Genomic DNA, 19,625 nt, shown 5'->3' on the forward strand with positions numbered 1-19,625 from the left:
TCTTTTTATGGACGTGTCCGAATTTAGTTAGAACACTTAGTTTTAGGACATTTATAAGGTGGCCAAAGCGGAAAGATACTGGACTTGAAGAATATTAAGTTTAGCTGTCGAAAAATTATGGTATAAAACTATTTCCATTTAAAACTTAAATTTTTACTTAACAAAAGTCGAAACGATGTTGTTACAGTGGAGGCGTTGGCCGATAAACGCTTCTTAAGAGCCTGGACATTCCTTTCGTTCATTTCCTTTGTTGCTGGATATCCAGGGGCAATAAATTTTTGAAAAATTACAGAATTTTGTCCAATACCATAACATCTGGATATCCGTTTCGACCATATAATACCCTACATCTTTTACAAAAATAAAATGTGATTTAGTTGTCATAATAAATAATGTAAGTTAAGTTGTACCTTGCCTCAGATATAGTTAGTTAGTTTGGAAGGAGGATCGAACCCACCACCTCCGGTCTACCTGACTATTCACCATTGATTGCTTGAATTCCATTTAAAACTTACATTTTTACTTAACAAAAGTCGAAACGATGTTGTTACAGTGGAGGCGTTAAGTATAAATCTAAATTAATAGGTCACCATGCCAAGAAATCGACTGATATCCTCCACACATTTTTGTTGGGGCATCTCAACAATAGTCTTTATTTTAGAAACATATTTCTGGATTTTGTTGCACTGCACAGTATGACCCAAAAATTCAATTTTCCTTGTAAATGTGAAGGTCGTATTTAATTGAGTCAAACAAGACTTCAAATTGGCTTTGCATTCAGATAAGTTTACTATGAACCACAATATCATCAAAATATGATTCTGTCTTTGGAATTTCTCGTAATATTGATATATGATTCTATTAAATACAGCTGGCGCTGTTTTGATGCCAATTGACATGTGATTCATCCTAAAGCTGCCTCGATAAGATCAAATAGTTTGAATTTCGGATGAAAGCTCATAAACTAGGACGGGTAAATACGCTTTGTAAAGGTTGAGACGACAGTAATATTTTGAATCCTTCAGGCTATTGAATATTTGATTTATTTTTCGTACTGAATAGTGTGCACTTACTAACTTTTGATTTACGCCCACCATATAGTCTACGCAAGCCGCACGCCTCCATCAGTTGTTGGAATAACTACATGAGGAGAACCGCAGTCACTGTTGGCGACTTTGATCCCCACATTTTTCTTATTAACTCGTTCTGTTATGCATACGGAATTAGGTGCTTTTTTGTGTAGCTAGGTGTGGAATTTTCACGCAATTGCAACGAAATTTTGTAGTTAGGGATACACCTAATTTTCTGCTCAAAAATTTACGCAAATTCCGCCATTAAATCTTCAATTTGATTCGAATCTATTGTAGAATTTGTAACAAACATAGCGGAATTAACATTATCTAATTCATTAAGATTTATGCCTAAGTGACGAATCCATGTCCTTCCTATTTGAGCCGTAAACCCATCCGGTACCATATAAAGGTCATCAATTATAGAAATGTTATTGAATTTGGCATGTACATGTACCTTGCCATCTGGAGTACACGTATTTTGTGTGTAGGAACGGAACACGATATTTGTTGGGGTTATTACGTTAGACAAACGCAGTTTTTTGAATATATTTCGTGGTAAAAAATAATATCCTGATCCTAAGTTTAATTCAAATTTTACAGTTTTTCTTTCTATCGAAATATCAATGCAGGGATTAGGAGCGTGTTTATACAGGCAGGCGGATATATCTAGATCGACTCAGAATTTCATAAGGATCAATAATATATATACTTTGTTAGGTCTTAGATAAATATTTCTCAGTGTTTCAAACAGAATAACAAACTGATATATACACTATATACCACTGATGGTGTGGAGGGTATAAAAACTTCGACAAACAAAAAATAAACTAACAAAAAACATATTCCAACGGGAAAAAGGCACAAGTACATCCAGCCGTGTTGCAAAAAAAATTTACATTCTTACTTAAACAGGTCTGTAGATAGTCTTCCGATGAATGCTTTTTAGAGAATTTCCAGTCAAAAGATATGTAAAATGTCCTTATAGGAAATTACATTATTAATTATATTGACTTGTTCATTAAAACTTATAAAATTTGTATAAAGTCAATTTTTTTATAAAATTTTATACATAATTCTTTGATAAATGTGCATGAATCCTTTTAGTGGAGGAATCAAAGTCCTCCTAGAGTATCTCTTCCGAAAAGGCAATGAGAAAATAATATCGCATCTTCATAAAATGTAAATGTCCCTCGAATCGAATTCCTAGCATTTTCTCCCGCTGCTTGTGTTTTTTTCTGAATGACGTCATTTTTTCGTATTCTAATAAAATTTGTTTATGCTACCAAAATTTAAGTAGGATTACATCTTTTTTAAGAAGCAGTTGCTATAAAATTTTTAGTGTCCGACCGAACGTTCGGGTACGGGTCCGAAGTTCGGTAAAAAGTGAGGTTCGGCCAATATTCGGCAAAATGTTGACCGAACGCCGAACTTTTTATAAAATGTTTACCATATTTTTACATCATCAAACGTTTAAAAATGCTGAAAATTTCATACATCCTGGCTGTACAATAAATTTCCGATATACAAATCAGCCGAAAAATGTTCGTTTTTTCGGCTGATTTGAAAAACATTTACTTTGAATTATATAGTTTCGACTATAAATCTTTGATTTCATTTGTAACAATGAAATTTTCTAGGTCTTTTTTCTCAAACGATCTAGACATGTCTCTTAAAAGAACGATAGGACCGAAACTATTGTTGCAGATTGATTGTTATTCAAAATGGACAAAATCAGTTTACATTTTGACATGGCCTCCATTTAAGATTCGCCTTAGAAAATGATTAACGTTCATAATAGTCTTACTAGTATTTTTATGAAGTTATACTTAAATTTTTTATGAACCAAAATTTCATATAAATCGGCAAATTGAAATTTGCGAATTGTGTTAAGTATTGTAAGTATTACACCGTACAACAAATTGGGAAAAATTGTTGCACACATGAGCAAGATCCTATACGTTGGAAACTACATACTTGATATAGTTAAACTACATTTTTGGTTTTTTATTTTCTGATCGTTTCTTCCTTTAAAAGGACTTTAAAGTTTAAAAGGAAGAGTAAGTATAATTATATTTAGCTTAAATTTGGTTTGGTCTAGTAGGTCAATATAGGTATCGATTGAAAGAGGAGAATAACAGTATTTTTACAAATAAAATAGTTTTAAAATGTTAGAAAAAAAAAAAACTAAAAAAATGTCCTTTTAATTTTAATCCTTTAATATCCTTATTTTCTATAGTCAGTTTTTTTAGAAAAAAATATATGTTATATTTACAAATATGGAGTTGCAGACTCCCAAATTTCATGTCTTTATAATTATTAGTTCTTTGTAAAAAAAATAAAAGTTAAGATGTATTCAAATTAAAAATTTTTATTGAGAATATTTTGTTTAATTTAATTTATTATTTATACCCACCCTCATTATCCCAATGTCTGTTAATTTTTTATCCTAACGTTAAATTGACAGTTTTCAGACAAAATAAACATAACCGGTGGTTGAGATAATATGTCTTAAAATATATAAAATTTTATTTCGTATGATTATGACGATTTAGTGATTAAAACATGCATGTTCCGAATTCTAAAATCCACTTCAGGATAATATGATAAGCGCAATATTAATATAAATGTAAAATATAATATAATTAATATAAACATTAATATCACGATGAAAAGCTACATAAAAAACGTTTATATATGTAGACATAAATCTCTCCTCTTAATTTTATAATATACATATTAAAGGCCTGCTTATGATAGCGCACACGTTATTTGTTTAACAAATTGTCGCATTATTGTTGTCTTGTGCAGGCCTTTAATCACATTCAGAAAATTAGTTTTTCTTCAATATGTCGCAATTGAAATAAAATTCAACATAAATATTTTATTTGCTAAAATAAAACCACGATATACATAAATATTTATGTATATCGTGGTTTACTAATTGCACATGATATACTGTTGTATTTTTTAATAAAAACTATATAATAAACTACTTTGATAACATTATTGGGATGTCAAAGATATTTTTAAAAGATATATAGAATTTAGAATAGAGTTCGGAATAATTGTGTTAAATTAAAAAGGAAAATATAATTTCCAAGAAAGGAGTTTTAACATGCAATATATCCTTAATCGATTGTTATCCTTTCATATTCTTCAAAGTTTCCACTTTTTTTACTTTTTATCATAGAGATAAAGAAACTCGGTTCCACAATAACTAATTTCTAATTTTTCTACATAATATTTTAACAAAAAATGGACTTTGAAATTTTTAGAGGGGAAAATTTTATTAATTAATTTATTGAGATATTTAAAAAATATTATAAAAATTAAACAAATGGAGCTATGAAGACCAAATTTCAGACTTTTGTACTCCATTCTAATGTCTTTATTATGAATATTTTTTGTTGAACAATTTCGTATAAAATTTCTAGGATAATAAAGGATAAACTTTTATAAGGATATTTTTTACATCTTTTTATTCTTAAAAAATAAAACAAAATACGAGATAAAAATACTGCAATTGTCCTCTTTAGTTTGATACCCATATTGTTATAATAGGGTGGCTTAAAATATTTTATAAAAATTGTATGCACCTCAAATTTTAAAGTCCTTTTAAGGACAAGCGATCAGAAAATGAAAAACTGAGTACGCAGTTATACCATATAAATTATGTGCTTTCGTATGTATATGGTTTGGTTCGTGTGTGAAAAATGGTGTTGGACGGTGTTATATATACATATTTTTTATTTTTTAGAAACTGTGATTTTTATAATTCGATAAAATTTATTTTGATTTCGATACATATTTAAAACGAAATTTTGATCACCTTGGATCATAATATGATAATTTTAACCACGACCCTCTTTTTTTCTCTGCGTGCTCTTACAGAGAATTATATCAATGTCAATGAATCGTTTTAAAACCAAAAATAAAGGTATTAAGATATATGCATTTCTCAAAAATAGTTTGCTATTAGAAATTTATCACTCTCTGGGTTTCTGAATTAAAGACCCTTTTCAAAAAATCTTCCGGATGTTCATATTTTGGTTTTAAATGTTATAAATTTATTACTTTTTAATCATAAATGCGTTTTTCATTTAAGAAATAAGTTCGTGTTCACCGAACTTTGAAAACCGAACAAAGTTCGGGTTCGGCTGAACTTTCAAATTTACCAAAGTTCGGGTTCGGTGTTCGGTACCGATCGAAATTCTGAGTTCGATCGGACTTGTTGAAAAATATAATATCATTTATTGCTACTTCAGGAAAATATTTACTGCTGCTATTTGAAGTATTCAACTGCTACCAATGTAAATATGTCTTTAAAAGGCCCACCATGCTACTACTGCTATCAAATTTTTTATTTTTTTTTTGCCACATCTATTACTGCTACCAAAATCTAAAGGTAGCACTAGTAATAGTATGTTCAAGAACTTTTTTTTAATTGGCTGGCTACCCATGTAAACCTTGTGCGCAAGGTACAGGCCGCAATTTTCAAGATAATTGGATGAAATTTGGCCCAAGGACTATTGAAAATGGTTAAAATCGGTCCATTATTTCGACTAGCCCCCATACAACCGTACCCCCCAAATAGGGCCTTTTGGCTTATAATTAATTTAAATGATCTATTATGTTAACAAAAGTCGACAAAACTTAGTTTTATAGAACTTTAAATGACACTACCGACTTTTGTACTGATCGGGCTTCATTTGACACTATCCCCCATTCAAAATCCCCTTCAGAAAATGACTTAAAGGTCAAAATTCACTTGCAAAGACTAATAACACTTTTAAATTCTACATAAATAATATTGAAGAAGACTTAACTCCCCCTACTAACACGTTTGAGCCCTCATAAAAAATCTCTTTTTTGCCAAAAAAAAAGTAAAAATATTCCGAAATAAAGTTAAAAAATTAAACCAAATGCTTTATTTTTTTAAATAATCCCCATTTTTAACATACATACAGACTGGTGTTGGGTATCATATGGTCGGTTACGCCCGACTATACATTCATACTTGTTTTTCTTTACTACAGCTACTTGTAGTCTAGTTATTGAAACACTGTTTCTAATTAAACGGGCAAATTATGGCAAAATTAATGCAAATATCTCCTAACACATTGGTCTAATTTTGATTTTTCATATTTTCTTTTCAATTATTTTTTTATTTTTTTAAGAATTGGATAAACTTTTTTTTCAAAAATTTTTTTCCTCTGACAAGTGGATGGATTGGATAATAATTACACTTTCAGTGTCTCTTATAAGTATTTGAATTTAGGTATACTATAAAAAGAAACAAAATTTAATAAATTGTTTGCGTGCAAAATAAATACATTTATTTGTTATATTATCTAAACAGTCCTTAGGTTTCATATAACACTTTTTAAAATTTCAAAAATTTACATTTACTTAAATTAATTAAGATTTTTTAAAGGAAGTCCATAAAATTACCTCACAAAAGTATTCGAATTTTTCCTGTATTTCACGTTTCATCATATTATACGAAATATAAAATTAGAATCAAATGTTTTTTTGCTTAACATTGTTTAAGGGGTTACTATCAACCGAAGGGATATATTTTTGGCCCATTTGGACCACAATTTTTGGGGGATAGTACCATCTTTATAAGTAATATGATTAAAATGTCGGTTTTTGACCATATTTTAATTTATTTGTCCTTTTTTACAGAGATAAATCCAAAATTTATTGTTGGGATTTATTAGACTCCTTGACGTATCTAAAAATAATATATTTTGTTTAATTAATTTAAGTAAATGTAAATTCTTCAAGTTATAAAAATTGTAATATGAAACCAAAGGACTGTCTAGATAATATAACAAATGTATTTATTTATTTTGCACACAAAAATATTATTAAATTTGGTTTCTTTCCATAGAATACCTAAATTCGAATACTTATGAGAGACACTGTTATAAATATGAAAACTATAATTAATTTAATTTCAGTAATGCGCACAAAAGTTCTAGTGGTTTGTTGTGTATTTGACACTGAATTGGCGATTATTTTATTTTAAACATTGACAACATTTTTTTGCATTCATTCATTTTTCTTATGTTCATTTTCATTCATGTTAATTCTTGTTTTATCATTCTACTTTTAACTTTTGAATAAAACGTACTTTAGTTTGTTTCTGTTGTAACCAAGACTTTATATTTAAAAGTGGTGTCAGAAGCGGGATTCTAAATGCGAATTCCACAGTGACCATGAATCCTGAACAAATTGAACCGTTGACGAATGTGATTGCAGATGCTAGATCTACAGACGAAATTACAGTATGTGATTATTTTACCAGACTCGAATGGGCTTTAAAATTAAGCAAGATTCCTGAAGAAGAATACGCGAATTATGCCAGAGTGAACATTAGTGCCGAATTGAATAACGCTTTGAAAGTGCTGATGAGCCCACGATCTCCTGATAACGCTACATACAGTGAGTTAAAGAACGCATTGATATCACATTTCGATGCTGAGAAGAATAAGTACGCAGAAAGCATTAAGTTCCGACGAACGTTGCAGGAAAATGGTGAAACGATGGCAAATTTTGCTTTGAGGCTTAAACAGGCAACATCATTCTGTGAGTACGCGGAATTCCTTGACAGAATGTTGATTGAACAATTTTTAGTGGGATTGAAATCACAACCCATTTGTGATGAGATCATTGCGAAGAAACCTTCTACTTTTAGAGAGGCATACGAAATTGCTCACGCTTTGGAATCATCTCATCAGACGACAACTGACATGAAAACATCAGTAACATTACCCCAATCTGCTGACCTCACGAATAAAGTAGGTACTTTTTCACAACGAAGGAACGAGAGAAAGCACGCCCTTAATATGAGACAAGGTGACAATCGTATCAAGAGAGATACTAATGAACAGAAGGGGTCGAATACGGTTTGTTATGGTTGTGGTGGCCAGCATCAAAGGAAAGGATGTAAATTTTTGAATGCTACGTGTTATAGTTGTAGAAAGACAGGCCACATTTCTAGAGTGTGTAATTCGAAAACATCTCAACTGACCGAGGAGCCCGAAACTGAAATAGACTTCGTGGAGAGTATTCATAAATTAAATGACGTGAAAACATGTAAGAGAATGATAAGTACAACTATAAATGGTACCGCCATCCAAATGGAATTGGACACCGGTGCTCCATGCGGAATGATAAGCAAGATTGAATATCAGCAAATTAAAGCTACTGGTCGTCTGCGGAGGACGGATAGAAATTTTTGCAGCTACACGGGTCACAAGATACAATGCTTGGGTGGGCACCAGTGGACGTCAAGGTGGGTGCAACAACTCGCAGACTTAATGTTTATGTAGTTGATGGCAAATTCGACTCCCTGTTTGGAAGGGAGTGGATTTCACAGTTTACGGAGGAAATCGATTTTAAGAAACTATTTTCGACATCGGATCAGGTAAATACTATAAAAGTAGCCACGCCACCATTGACTTCTACTCAGAAAGAAGCTCTTCAGCAGATTTTGAATTCATATGACGATGTCTTTGGCGAAACAGCAGGTAAATTAGTCGGACCACCCATAAAATGCCATTTCAAACCTGATATTACACCGGTATTCTCAAAAGCGAGGGAAATACCAATTGCACTGCGTGAATCCTATGCTGCAACCGATTCCAAAATAGCATCTGGGTTTTATGAACGTTGCGTTGAATTCTCGGAATGGGCATCGACCACACATGTCGTCACCAGGAAGAACGGTAAGATTAGAATCACGGGCAATTATAAACCTACACTGAATCCGAGGATAATTATAGACGAATACCCAATTCCCCGTACTGAACATCTGTTTAACAAAATGAGTGGGGCCAAAATTTTCTGTCATCTTGACATTACTGATGCGTATTCCCACTTACCAATAGATAAAGAATTTAGTCACGCCTTGACACTTAATACGCCAACACATGGACTCATTCGTCCTACCAGGGCCGTATACGGTGCGGCAAATATCCCTGCCATATGGCAGCGACGAATGAAAACGGGGTTACAGGGCGTTGCGAATGTATGTAATTTTTTTGATGACATGTTAATTTACGCTGTCGATTTTGATGCTATGCTTCTTGCCCTTCAGACAACACTAGACCGACTACGGGAACAAGGACTGCGCCTTAGCCGTAGTAAATGTGTTTTTGCGGCTCCCGCTGTTGAGTTTCTTGGACACAAAATTGATTCTAACGGCATTCATAAATCGGATAAACATATTGAGGCGGTTAGAGATGCACCCAAACCCACGAACGTAGAGGAGCTTCAACTGTTTTTGGGCAAGGCTACGTATTACAGTGCATTTATCCCAAACTTGTCCACTAGAGATCGGCCGCTCCGAGATGTACCAGTATTATGCATCTGCAGGATGTCAAATTATGCAGATTTTTTATCAAATTTTGATTTTGATATTGAATTTAGAAATACCAAGGCCAATATTAATGCGGATTATTGTTCTAGAGCAATCCGCAACGACACAATATTACAAATCCAGACTCATGATCCCAATACAACACCAAAGTGGGATTACGATGGCTTCGATAATTTTATGATCAACCAGATAAGACAACTTCCCGTAAGAAACCAATTAGTTGTTCGTGAGACATCTAAAGATGAGCACTTGGGACATATTTTACGCTTACTTGAAGAAGGAAAGAATTTGAAACAATATGGATTCAGAGAACCTGAAACTAATTACAAACTCACTACTGGCTGCCTTACTTATGATCACAGAGTTGTACTTCCCGACAGCCTTCGTGGACGAATACTGGACGACCTGCATACTGCACACCTGGGTGTCGTTAAGATGAAAGGGCTGGCGAGATCATTTGTGTATTGGCCTGGCATCGATGCTGATATAGAGAACATTGCTCGAAAATGTGCTGACTGCGCTCGTAATGCCCACAACCCAGCCAAGTTTCGCCAACACCACTGGGAATATCCCAAAGGACCCTGGGAGCGTATCCATGTTGACTACGCCGGTCCTTTTGAAGGCGCAATGTTGCTAATAATTACTGATGCTTTCAGTAAGTGGGTCGAGGTGAAGATTACTAACTCAGTCAGCACTGCAGCGACGGTAAATGTGCTTGATGAGCTTTTTGCTGCTTACGGGGTTCCCATTACCATTGTTTCTGACAACGGAACTTGCTTTACTTCCGCCGAATTCAGAAATTATCTCGGCATTGTTGGTGTTAAGTACCACAAACGAACAGCTCCTTACCATCCATCAAGCAACGGACAGGTGGAAAGATACGTGCAGACCGTTAAGGATGCCTTAAAGAATATGGGCACAACCAGACGCACTCTTCAGGAAAACCTCAATGAATTTCTCAGACAATATCGAAAAGCCCCACACTCAACAACGGGCCAGTCCCCTTCACAATTGTTTTTAGGCCGTACCATTCGTACTCGATTGGATCTCGTCTACCCTACGGACATTCCAACCTCAGTTATGGAAAAGCAATACATGCAATTCACACCAACGTATAGAACAATTGATAAAGGCGCAAGGGTACAGTTTTTGTTTCATTCATTTTTCTTATGTTCATTTTCATTCATGTTAATTCTTGTTTTATCATTCTACTTTTAACTTTTGAATAAAACGTACTTTAGTTTGTTTCTGTTGTAACCAAGACTTTATATTTAAAATGGTTAAAATCTGGGTTAATGTATTTTAAAATAAAATAAGTACCAATTAGTAAACATTTATAAGAACTATCAGCGCAAATTTCATATTTCAAAAAATACTCTGATAAAAATGAACTAGGTTAATATCTCCGTCAGTTTTGAAAATATAGCAAAGCAAATATTTTCAAAGTGTTTTTTTAGATAAACGTTGCTAGGACCGCTTTAAAAGAAGAAATTTTTTTCTTTTGCAATATCTATTTAATCCATCAATATAATTTACTGCATAAAATTTACAAAACTTTTGCAACAAGTCTTAAGTTAAAAATACAGAGAAATAGAAAATTAAATTTTGCAAACATTTTAAAATTATCATAAAAAGTTTGCATTAACAAATTTTTTGATGCGCATTTGACTCGGAGGAGTTAATTATAGTGCGATTATATTTATGCGGTATTACAACTGCATTCGTAAATAGCTATGCATGTCACATTCAAAAGTAACACATTTTTAAAAAAAATTACGCCTATTTTTGGCAAGTTTGTAAAAGTCCTACTCTGTCTTTACATCTATGACATAAACAAGATATTTAATTTGATTTAGGCGCGCACATGAACTATTCAAAAATAAAAAAACGCAAAATGTTTTCTTACATTTGTTTACAACCGTATATACTTATTTGCAACTAAAAGTAATGAAATTATTATAAAGCTTTTTAAATTTCCAATGCCTTGTGACTCATGTTTATAAAGGATGGCTCTGAAAGTTATAAACTAATAGTACAGTTTTAAAATTTATGAAAAAACTGGTTAATTTCAAAGCATTTTTTAATTTTTAAAATTTTAAATGTTTTTAAAGTTGAGAGATAATAAGCTAATGGTCTGAAATTATGGACATACATGTGTTTTGTTGTATTATACCGAAATGTATCAAAACATTTATTTATTTTAAAAGATTGACGCAAATAAGAGGCATTTTAATTCAGTTTCATCGATGCTTTAAAATATTTGATTTTGCTCATATACAAATAATTTTTAATGAATAAAATATATCTCATATATTTTATACATCAGCCATACATTTTTATCAAGGTTTGCAACCTTTCGAAGGGGTGATAAAGTAGCGTTATCGGTATTTTGAATTATTTCGGTATTGGTATTTTAACGATATCGGTATTGGTATTTAAGAGTTATCTGTATCTTGGCTAATTTCGGTATTGATATTTTAGGTGTAATTTCGGTATTATAATAAGAAAATAACACTGTTATTACTAGGTCTGTTCGCGTACTTTTGAAAACTTGCAACGAGAGAGTAAGAGAGCGATAAAAATTGCAGTTCGTTGATAGAGAATTTGTTGACAGAGTAGGAAGAGCGTTCAAATTGATTTCTCTCTCTAGTGATATTAATTCGAGCGAAATAAATTGTTTACTTTCTTGTGAATTTATCTTTTTTTCTCGTGACTTTTAAAAATTAATCTCACGAGTGATATTTAAATTTAAAGAGTGGAAAATAAATTGTTGTAAATCTTAAGAAAATGAAAATTAACTTTTTTATGTGTGAGTGTGTAAGCATACATGTGCATTTATGTATATGCGTGTGTAAACTTTAAAGAGTTATGTTTGCCTGTAGATGTTCGTAAATCTTTAAAATGTGGTAAATTTCCAGAAATTTCGTTATGATTTTATGGTTTTTTACGATCTTTGTACACGTGTGCATATAGAAATATCAATTGTTATTGTTTATCCCCGTTTCCATACAAAATTCCTACAATAACCCTAATATCTTCATTAAATATTTATAAATTAGTGTTTAACTCAAATAAAATGCTTGGAAATATAATCAAGTTTTTGTTTTACAAATAAACATTTTTATTTTTTAAAACATTTGTTTGTCGCCATAATATCTTTTTCTCCGTACACACATCCATTACATACATTCTTCTTACTAATTTTTTTTTTATACCACCGCCATTAAACCGGTTTTCTTGCACACATTTTCTGTTTTCTTGCACACATTTTCTGTGTGCGAGTTTTATTCAAATTCTATTCATTTTGATATCTCTTGTGAGAGAAATTAAAAAAACAATATATATAAATATCGCTCATAAAGTGAGCATAAGAAATGAAGAGTTTAAAAAAATAGATCTCGCGAGATTAAAAATAAATCTCGTGAAACTGAGAGAGAAATAAATAAAATTGTATTCACGAGTGCAAAAAATGCCTACTCTGTTGATTTTACCTGATATATTTTCTCCAGTAAAAAATTTGCAAGCAAACATGTAATATCAAAAATATTTTCACAACATAGGGTTGATTAATTAAAATGTAAACAAACCAAAGAATATGAATATTTGGTAAATTTTACATTTTTGAAAGAAATACATATATAAAATAATAACACGAATATTAAAAAAATTATTTGCAATTCAATTTATTTTAATTTTATTTATTATAAATTGTTTTTAAAAAAAGATTGTTTATTGTGAAACATAACAAATATTTCCGCACTATCATAAAGTTACAGGAAAGTACGAACATTTAAATTAAAACAGTGTAATTCGATTTTTATTTCTTTAATTCATTCATTAATAAAACATAAATTAAAAGTAACAAGTGAGAGTCCTATATTCGGCTGTGCTGAATCATACACGCAACTGTATGCCGTAAAAGGAATGTCCCCCTATAAACATCAGGTTAATATTTGGAATATAACTTGAGTCAATTATGGACCGAGCTCTTTTTAACTAAGAAAATATTATTTTTTTCAAAGATGGGTAGTGTCAATTATCCTCATAACGAATTGTAGACCAATATTTGTTGATATAAAACTTGTTTACATTAAATATTATCACTGCACTCGCACTTTTATACCAGCAACTAGCTAGTTAAAATAATTTTATGAAGGGGCTTATATGGGGGATAGGGTGACACATTTCGACACATTTCGCAAGAAGAATATGCAAGATTAACGTTCGTATAAAAGTTTCTTATGTCGAATTACATAACTCATGTTTTTAAGCCAGCAAAAAATGTTTTCTAAGTAGTTTTCAAAAGGGGACCTGATGTTGGGGGTAGTGTCACTTATTGACCGATTTTCACTATCAATCATATGTGTATTCTCATATGGGCCAGTATATTGGTTTTGGTTCGTATGAAACTGCCTTATTTAGAATTTCAATTATGAAGCGATTCTTAATAGAGAGGTGATTGCTACCCTGCAGGAAATTGAACTAGTACCAAACTAGTATTTAACTAGTCCCAAAATCACCAGTACTAGTTCCCAACTGTAAACTTTCCTATAGAGTGTGTTTAAAGAATTACTAGTACCATTAGTTCTAGACTGATACTAGTATACTTGGACCTAATCGGGTTCTTTAGAACCGGTCGCCATAATTAGTGGTTTTGCTCTTTTGCAATTCTCCTGCACAATTCCAAGTGAAAATTACTTCACAACATTTTTTTATAAGATTTTATTTCTAAAGATAAAAAATGCCAACAAAAAATTTTATAAATACATTTACCTAACAATTTAATATGAAAGTTTGAAGAAGTTTTGGTTCTATCTGATTAGTATACAAGTGGCACCATTCAACCATTCAACCATTCAAAGTAGTGGCATTAAGACAATTATCGCTTCATTTCCTGCAGGGTAGTAAGAAATTTACTTATGTCAAATTTTAATGTAATAAGCGTTAAACTAACTATCTAAAGTGGACCTTATATGGGGTGTAGGATCATTTATGGACCGATCCTCAGAAAAAAATATTAAGGAGATTTTGGGTCTCATAAAACCTACGTGTGTTGCATTTCATCGCTATATTCTTCTTAGTCCTGTTAACTCCACCTCCGGTTATTGTTTAACCTATAAATATTCGGTTACAAATGACAAAATCACTTTTGATGGTGGCTATAAAGAGAAGTTTGCTAATGTTTGAGAAAGAAGAAAAAACCCACTGATGGTAACAATATTAATAAAGTAAATTTTATTTTTTTAATAAATTATCGGTATTGATATTTTAGCGTTATCGGTATTTTGCGTTAACGGTAGTTGTGCAGAAAATGTATTTAAGCAGTAACAATAGCTTAGCGATAATTTGTTATGTGTAATATTATACTAATTGTTATAATAAAATATTTACTTTTATCCACATTCAAAATAATAACAAAATATTTATTTCATTTTAGCTTTTTAAAAAACATCATTAATCTATTTCAAGTTGGATTTATTACATTATCAACTTTTCTATTACTTTGGATGCCATGGATTTGTTCACTTAACTCTTTGACATCTACTGTCCTTCGACTTTTTCCATTAAATAGAGGAGTATTTGAAGACAAGGTTGCTAATGTGTGGTGTTCATTAAATGCTCTATATAAATTAAAGTAAGTTGTACATTTTTATCTTTAAAATATTTATTTAAAAATATGTGTCGTAAATTTTACGTGAATATGGTTACCTTCGATATGTGTCACCTTAATGTGTTTACTCATGTACATTAAGGTCGTAACCAAAATTAGGTCCTATGGTTGCCAAAAGTGTTTTAATAGCAAAAACCTTTTTCCCGGGTCATTTTAGTGCAAGTGATTGATTTTTATTAGAAGAGAGATAAACCGCATCCCTTCTTCATTTCATTTTCCATGTAAATTGTTTCGGTCAAACAATGACTCTAGTTTATATAAAAAATTCCAATTTTGTATTGAAAATTTTAAAATCTTGTTTAGAGTAAAATTCGGAAACTTTAATGCTTTTGCGCGGAAACTTTTTTACCCTGTTTGGTATTTTTTTTAATTTTATCATGTTTTTGTGCCTAAAAAATATTGATTTTTTATTTGAAAGGTATCAACAACTGCTACATTCAGTTTTAGATATATGGGAAATTTCGCGTCAAGTGACCCAACCTGGGTCAAGGTTGGGTCACTTAACGCGAAATTAGACTATTTAGACTGTCAAATTTAAACATTCTCGATGTACATTTAATAAAGCCGCTTTGTATTGATCAGTTTTTAAGAATGTTTTTATAAGGGTTTTATTGTGCTGATATTGTAAAACTAAAAAATATTGGTCCTACCTAAAAATATACTTAGAATCACTTTCTGAGTCGATTTAGCTATATCCCTCTGTCTGTCCGCCTGTTTGTCTGTGTGTCCATGTAATGATTGGGTGCACGCTACAGGTCGCAATGTTGAAGATAATTTGTTGAAATTTGGGACATAATCCTCTTTTGACGAATGCTATTAAAAATGGTTAAAATCGGTCCATTATTTCCCTAGCCCATATACGACCGTACCACCCGAATAAGCCTTTAAACTCATAATTATGTTAATGTATGTAGTAATTATTTTATGTATGTAGCTAGTATGTCAATAAAAATCGGGTAGAGTTATGTGTAGTTTAAAAAATAACGTGCGAGTACTTTGATATTTTGTTTTTGTTACAATAACAAAATACAAATAAAATTTTAACTCAAAGTGCTCGCATGCTATCTAGAAACAGCACCAGAGGGCGAAGTCGATTTAAAATTGTCGGCGGCGGCGCCTGAGCTAAAATAATTCGGCGTCGGCTTACAGTCGGCTCAGAGCCAATCGTTTTTATTGATATTTAAGCTATAAATGTTATGTTCAAAAATAACAAAATATCAACATTTAAAGACTCTTTGCTTAAAATATTAATTCACTATCAAATAATGATATAGATACAGAATTTGGAAATTTTGTCTTTATATACAAGGTCCATTTATATCTTAAAAGCACATTAATACTCTTAATAAAAAATTTGCAACAAATATTAGTTTTGTATACAAAAATTATATTTCAAGAATTTTTCACGATTAAAATATTAAAAATAATATTCCTTAAATATATTCAGTTACACTGGCTTAAATCTTAATGGAGAAATTGGATGGTATAACATATTAGGAAATAAAAAATATTTAAATTAGCCAAACATGCATTTTTCTTTTATTGCAACCAATTGAAAAATTAAGAAAAACATTTAAATAAATTTAATAAAAATTATAAAATGTTACATATATCCTTTGAAAAAATTTTGTACGTTTTCAAAATATAATTGTCCAACAATAATTCATTATGTTTCAGAACCAAAAATAATTACAGTCTATAGCCTAGTTAATATCTAAAGAAAAATATTAAAAATTTTGGGTCGTCTTAAGCCGAATGTTTCGGTGGCAGGTCAAGCAACTAAATATAGTTCGGCGGCGACTAAGCGCCGACTCGAAGCCAGTCGACTTCGCCCTCTGAACAGCACCTTAGTTTCATGAAAGACGTTTGTAGTGATTTTTGTAGTGATCGACCCTCTTTCGACTATAACTCTATACAAACTCGCCTTCAGAAATAGCTTGAAAGTCAAAATTTAATTATAAACAATAATAACACGATTAAACTCTACATAATGTTGATGTAGACGTAAATTCCTCTCCAGTACTTACATATATTTTTACTCAAAGTAATAGTTTTAATCTTAATTATTTTGTACGGTTATTTTTTATTAAAGAAAAAACAAAAAGCTATAAAGTCACACCGCTGAATTATAAATTTATATCAACAAGAAACAGTTGTTTATATTTTACAATTGTTTTATTCTTTTGGTTATGGGGGTTTACCTTTAATACAAAATAAAGTTTGTTGTCAAAATGTATTGAAGAATTATTATTCATATATTATGAAAGCTATTTTTTTTTTTGTTCATTTTCAATTTCAAATTGATTATGAAGAAAATTATTGTGAAAAATAATAAAAACTCAATTCACAAATTAAAATCCAAAAGAAAACTACAATAAATTATTTATTATATAAACTACAATACATTTTCAAATAATACTTTGTATTAATACAAAATCAGATAATGTAAAGCACCTTTTAAATGGATTTGGTTCGTATTTTATTGCATTTTCATGTTATATTAGTGTTTTATTAATGTTAGTTTTGTATTTCAAGATAAAATGGATGTAGACGAAATATTTATCAAAATGTCAAACTTTGGGATTAACCGATTACTTTGTAGCTGTAGTCTTTAAAATAATTCAAAAGCTACCACACGTCTACAACTGCAGGACAGCACCATTTGTGTTCGTATAGTCGTGTAGCCTGCTGTCTTCAATTGTTCAATTCACAATCGATGTTGTAGCGTTGTATGTCAGCAGCTGCTACAATAGTTATAACAATGTTGTTGGTATTTTCTATGCAAAAGTTCTATACAACTCTTACGACAATTTTTCATATGTTTTTCGAATGTCTTAAGAAAATTCAGTGTTGTAAATTGTTTATTTCAGCATATAAATAAAAAATTCAATCGATTTTGACACTAAAAACGATAAAGTGGTAACACAGAAATTACAAGCAAACAGCTGTTTACCAAAACAAAAATAAAATTTTATTAAAAACTGTTTATTTATTAGTTTAAAATGTGGAATAATGAAAATAATAGAATTTTAAATAAAAATAAATTAATTTGGTTTATTTTGCTCGTTTAATTAGTTTAATATTCTTTGGTTTCTTTTTTTACTTTTGACATTGTTTGTTTTGATTATTTTTTTTATTGTGACTTGCTACAAAAATCTGTTCACAATAACTGTTACTACACTTTAGTAGATACAATATACAACTTGATTGTGAATTGAACAAATGCATTAAAAGGATATATATAATGCTCTCTTGTAGAAAATCTCTTTTTTTTGTCATGAATAAGTAAAAATATTCAGGAATTAAGGTAAGTAATCAAAATAAATGCTTTTTTTTTTTAAATATTCCACATTTTTAAAATACTTCTGGTGTAGGGTATCATATTTGGATTTTTGAATGCGATTTTGGGCTGTACTCGGATGTGTATTATGGATATAATAAAAACTTTAAAAATTTTATTATTTTTTGAAATATTTTGGCACTTTCGTACATAAAAAATCGAATCAATTAGTGTTGAGAGTTTTTCCATTAGATTAATTATAAAATAAATTGAAATTATCTGCTATCACTGGCAATAATGTCATCCAATTGCCATTCACCAAAAATGTTGTCTCGTAGATCTTTCGGTAATTAACTGTATTTATCCATTTTTTTCTATCGATTTCTTGACAATATTGGGAAAATTAATGAAAAAATCTAAAGATGATGAATTTTTACCAAAAAGGATATAAACATCCTTAAAAGATAATTAAGATTTATGGAAAAATTGTCATTGTCCCATTGTACCCAAGCAAGTACACCAAATTTTATCTCATTAAAATAAATTTAATTTTTAAGTATTTTTTAACAAAATCATAATGTGCTGATTTTTTACTTTATTTCTTAGTAAAATTTGTATTTGCATATATTGATAAAAGATATTTTACATTATCTGATTTTCTATTAATACAAAGTGTTATTTGAAAATGTATTGCAGTCTGAAAAACTAAAACATTTTGTAGTTGAAATGTATTAAGCTTTTCAAAATTTTTTAAAATCAATTTTTTTACAAAACACATAATCAATTTGTAGTTTTCTTTTGGATCTTAATTTGTAAAATGAGTTTCTTTTTTTTTCATCATAATTTTCTTCATAATCCATTAGAAATTGAAAATAAAACCAAAGAATAGGTTTCATAATACATGAATGAAAATTCTTCAATACATTTTGACAAAGAATTTTATTTTGTAATAAAGACAATGAAACTCTGATAATAATACAAAGTGTTGTAACGTAAAAGACATTTTTCATATGGTATGACGGTTTGTTGCATAAAATGATTCTATATAGTTTCCCTCCTTATCTTGTAAAAACTTGAAAAAAACTTACTATCATATAAGGAGTGATATCGAAAAATTCTTAACATACATATATGTTTATAAAAAAGAAACCACTAAACTTACAGCTTTATTTTTTTTTATTTGATTCAAATTATTATTACAATTTACAAAAA

At 30.4% G+C, this 19,625-nt stretch overlaps 1 protein-coding gene and 1 long non-coding RNA gene across 8 annotated transcripts in view; one reads left to right on the forward strand and one right to left on the reverse strand.

Moving 5' to 3' along the window:
* Positions 1 to 19,625, forward strand: part of LOC111686066 (probable dolichyl pyrophosphate Man9GlcNAc2 alpha-1,3-glucosyltransferase) — a 363,172-nt gene that overhangs the window by 42,339 nt on the left and 301,208 nt on the right. For all 7 annotated transcript variants that reach the window (XR_006940044.1, XR_006940045.1, XR_006940046.1 and 4 more), the window contains one exon: positions 14,900 to 15,097. Coding sequence is in view for 4 of the 7 variants with exons in the window: in XM_046945103.1 (XP_046801059.1) it covers positions 14,900 to 15,097 (198 nt within the window). In the remaining 3 variants the exon portion in view is untranslated. The remainder of the gene's footprint in view (positions 1 to 14,899; positions 15,098 to 19,625) is intronic.
* Positions 1 to 19,625, reverse strand: part of LOC124418517 — a 45,588-nt gene that overhangs the window by 16,055 nt on the left and 9,908 nt on the right. The gene's annotated exons all lie outside the window — the stretch shown is intronic.

The sequence above is a fragment of the Lucilia cuprina genome, chromosome 2 (assembly GCF_022045245.1).
Source record: "Lucilia cuprina isolate Lc7/37 chromosome 2, ASM2204524v1, whole genome shotgun sequence".
In the NCBI taxonomy this organism is placed as follows: Eukaryota; Metazoa; Arthropoda; class Insecta; order Diptera; family Calliphoridae; genus Lucilia; species Lucilia cuprina.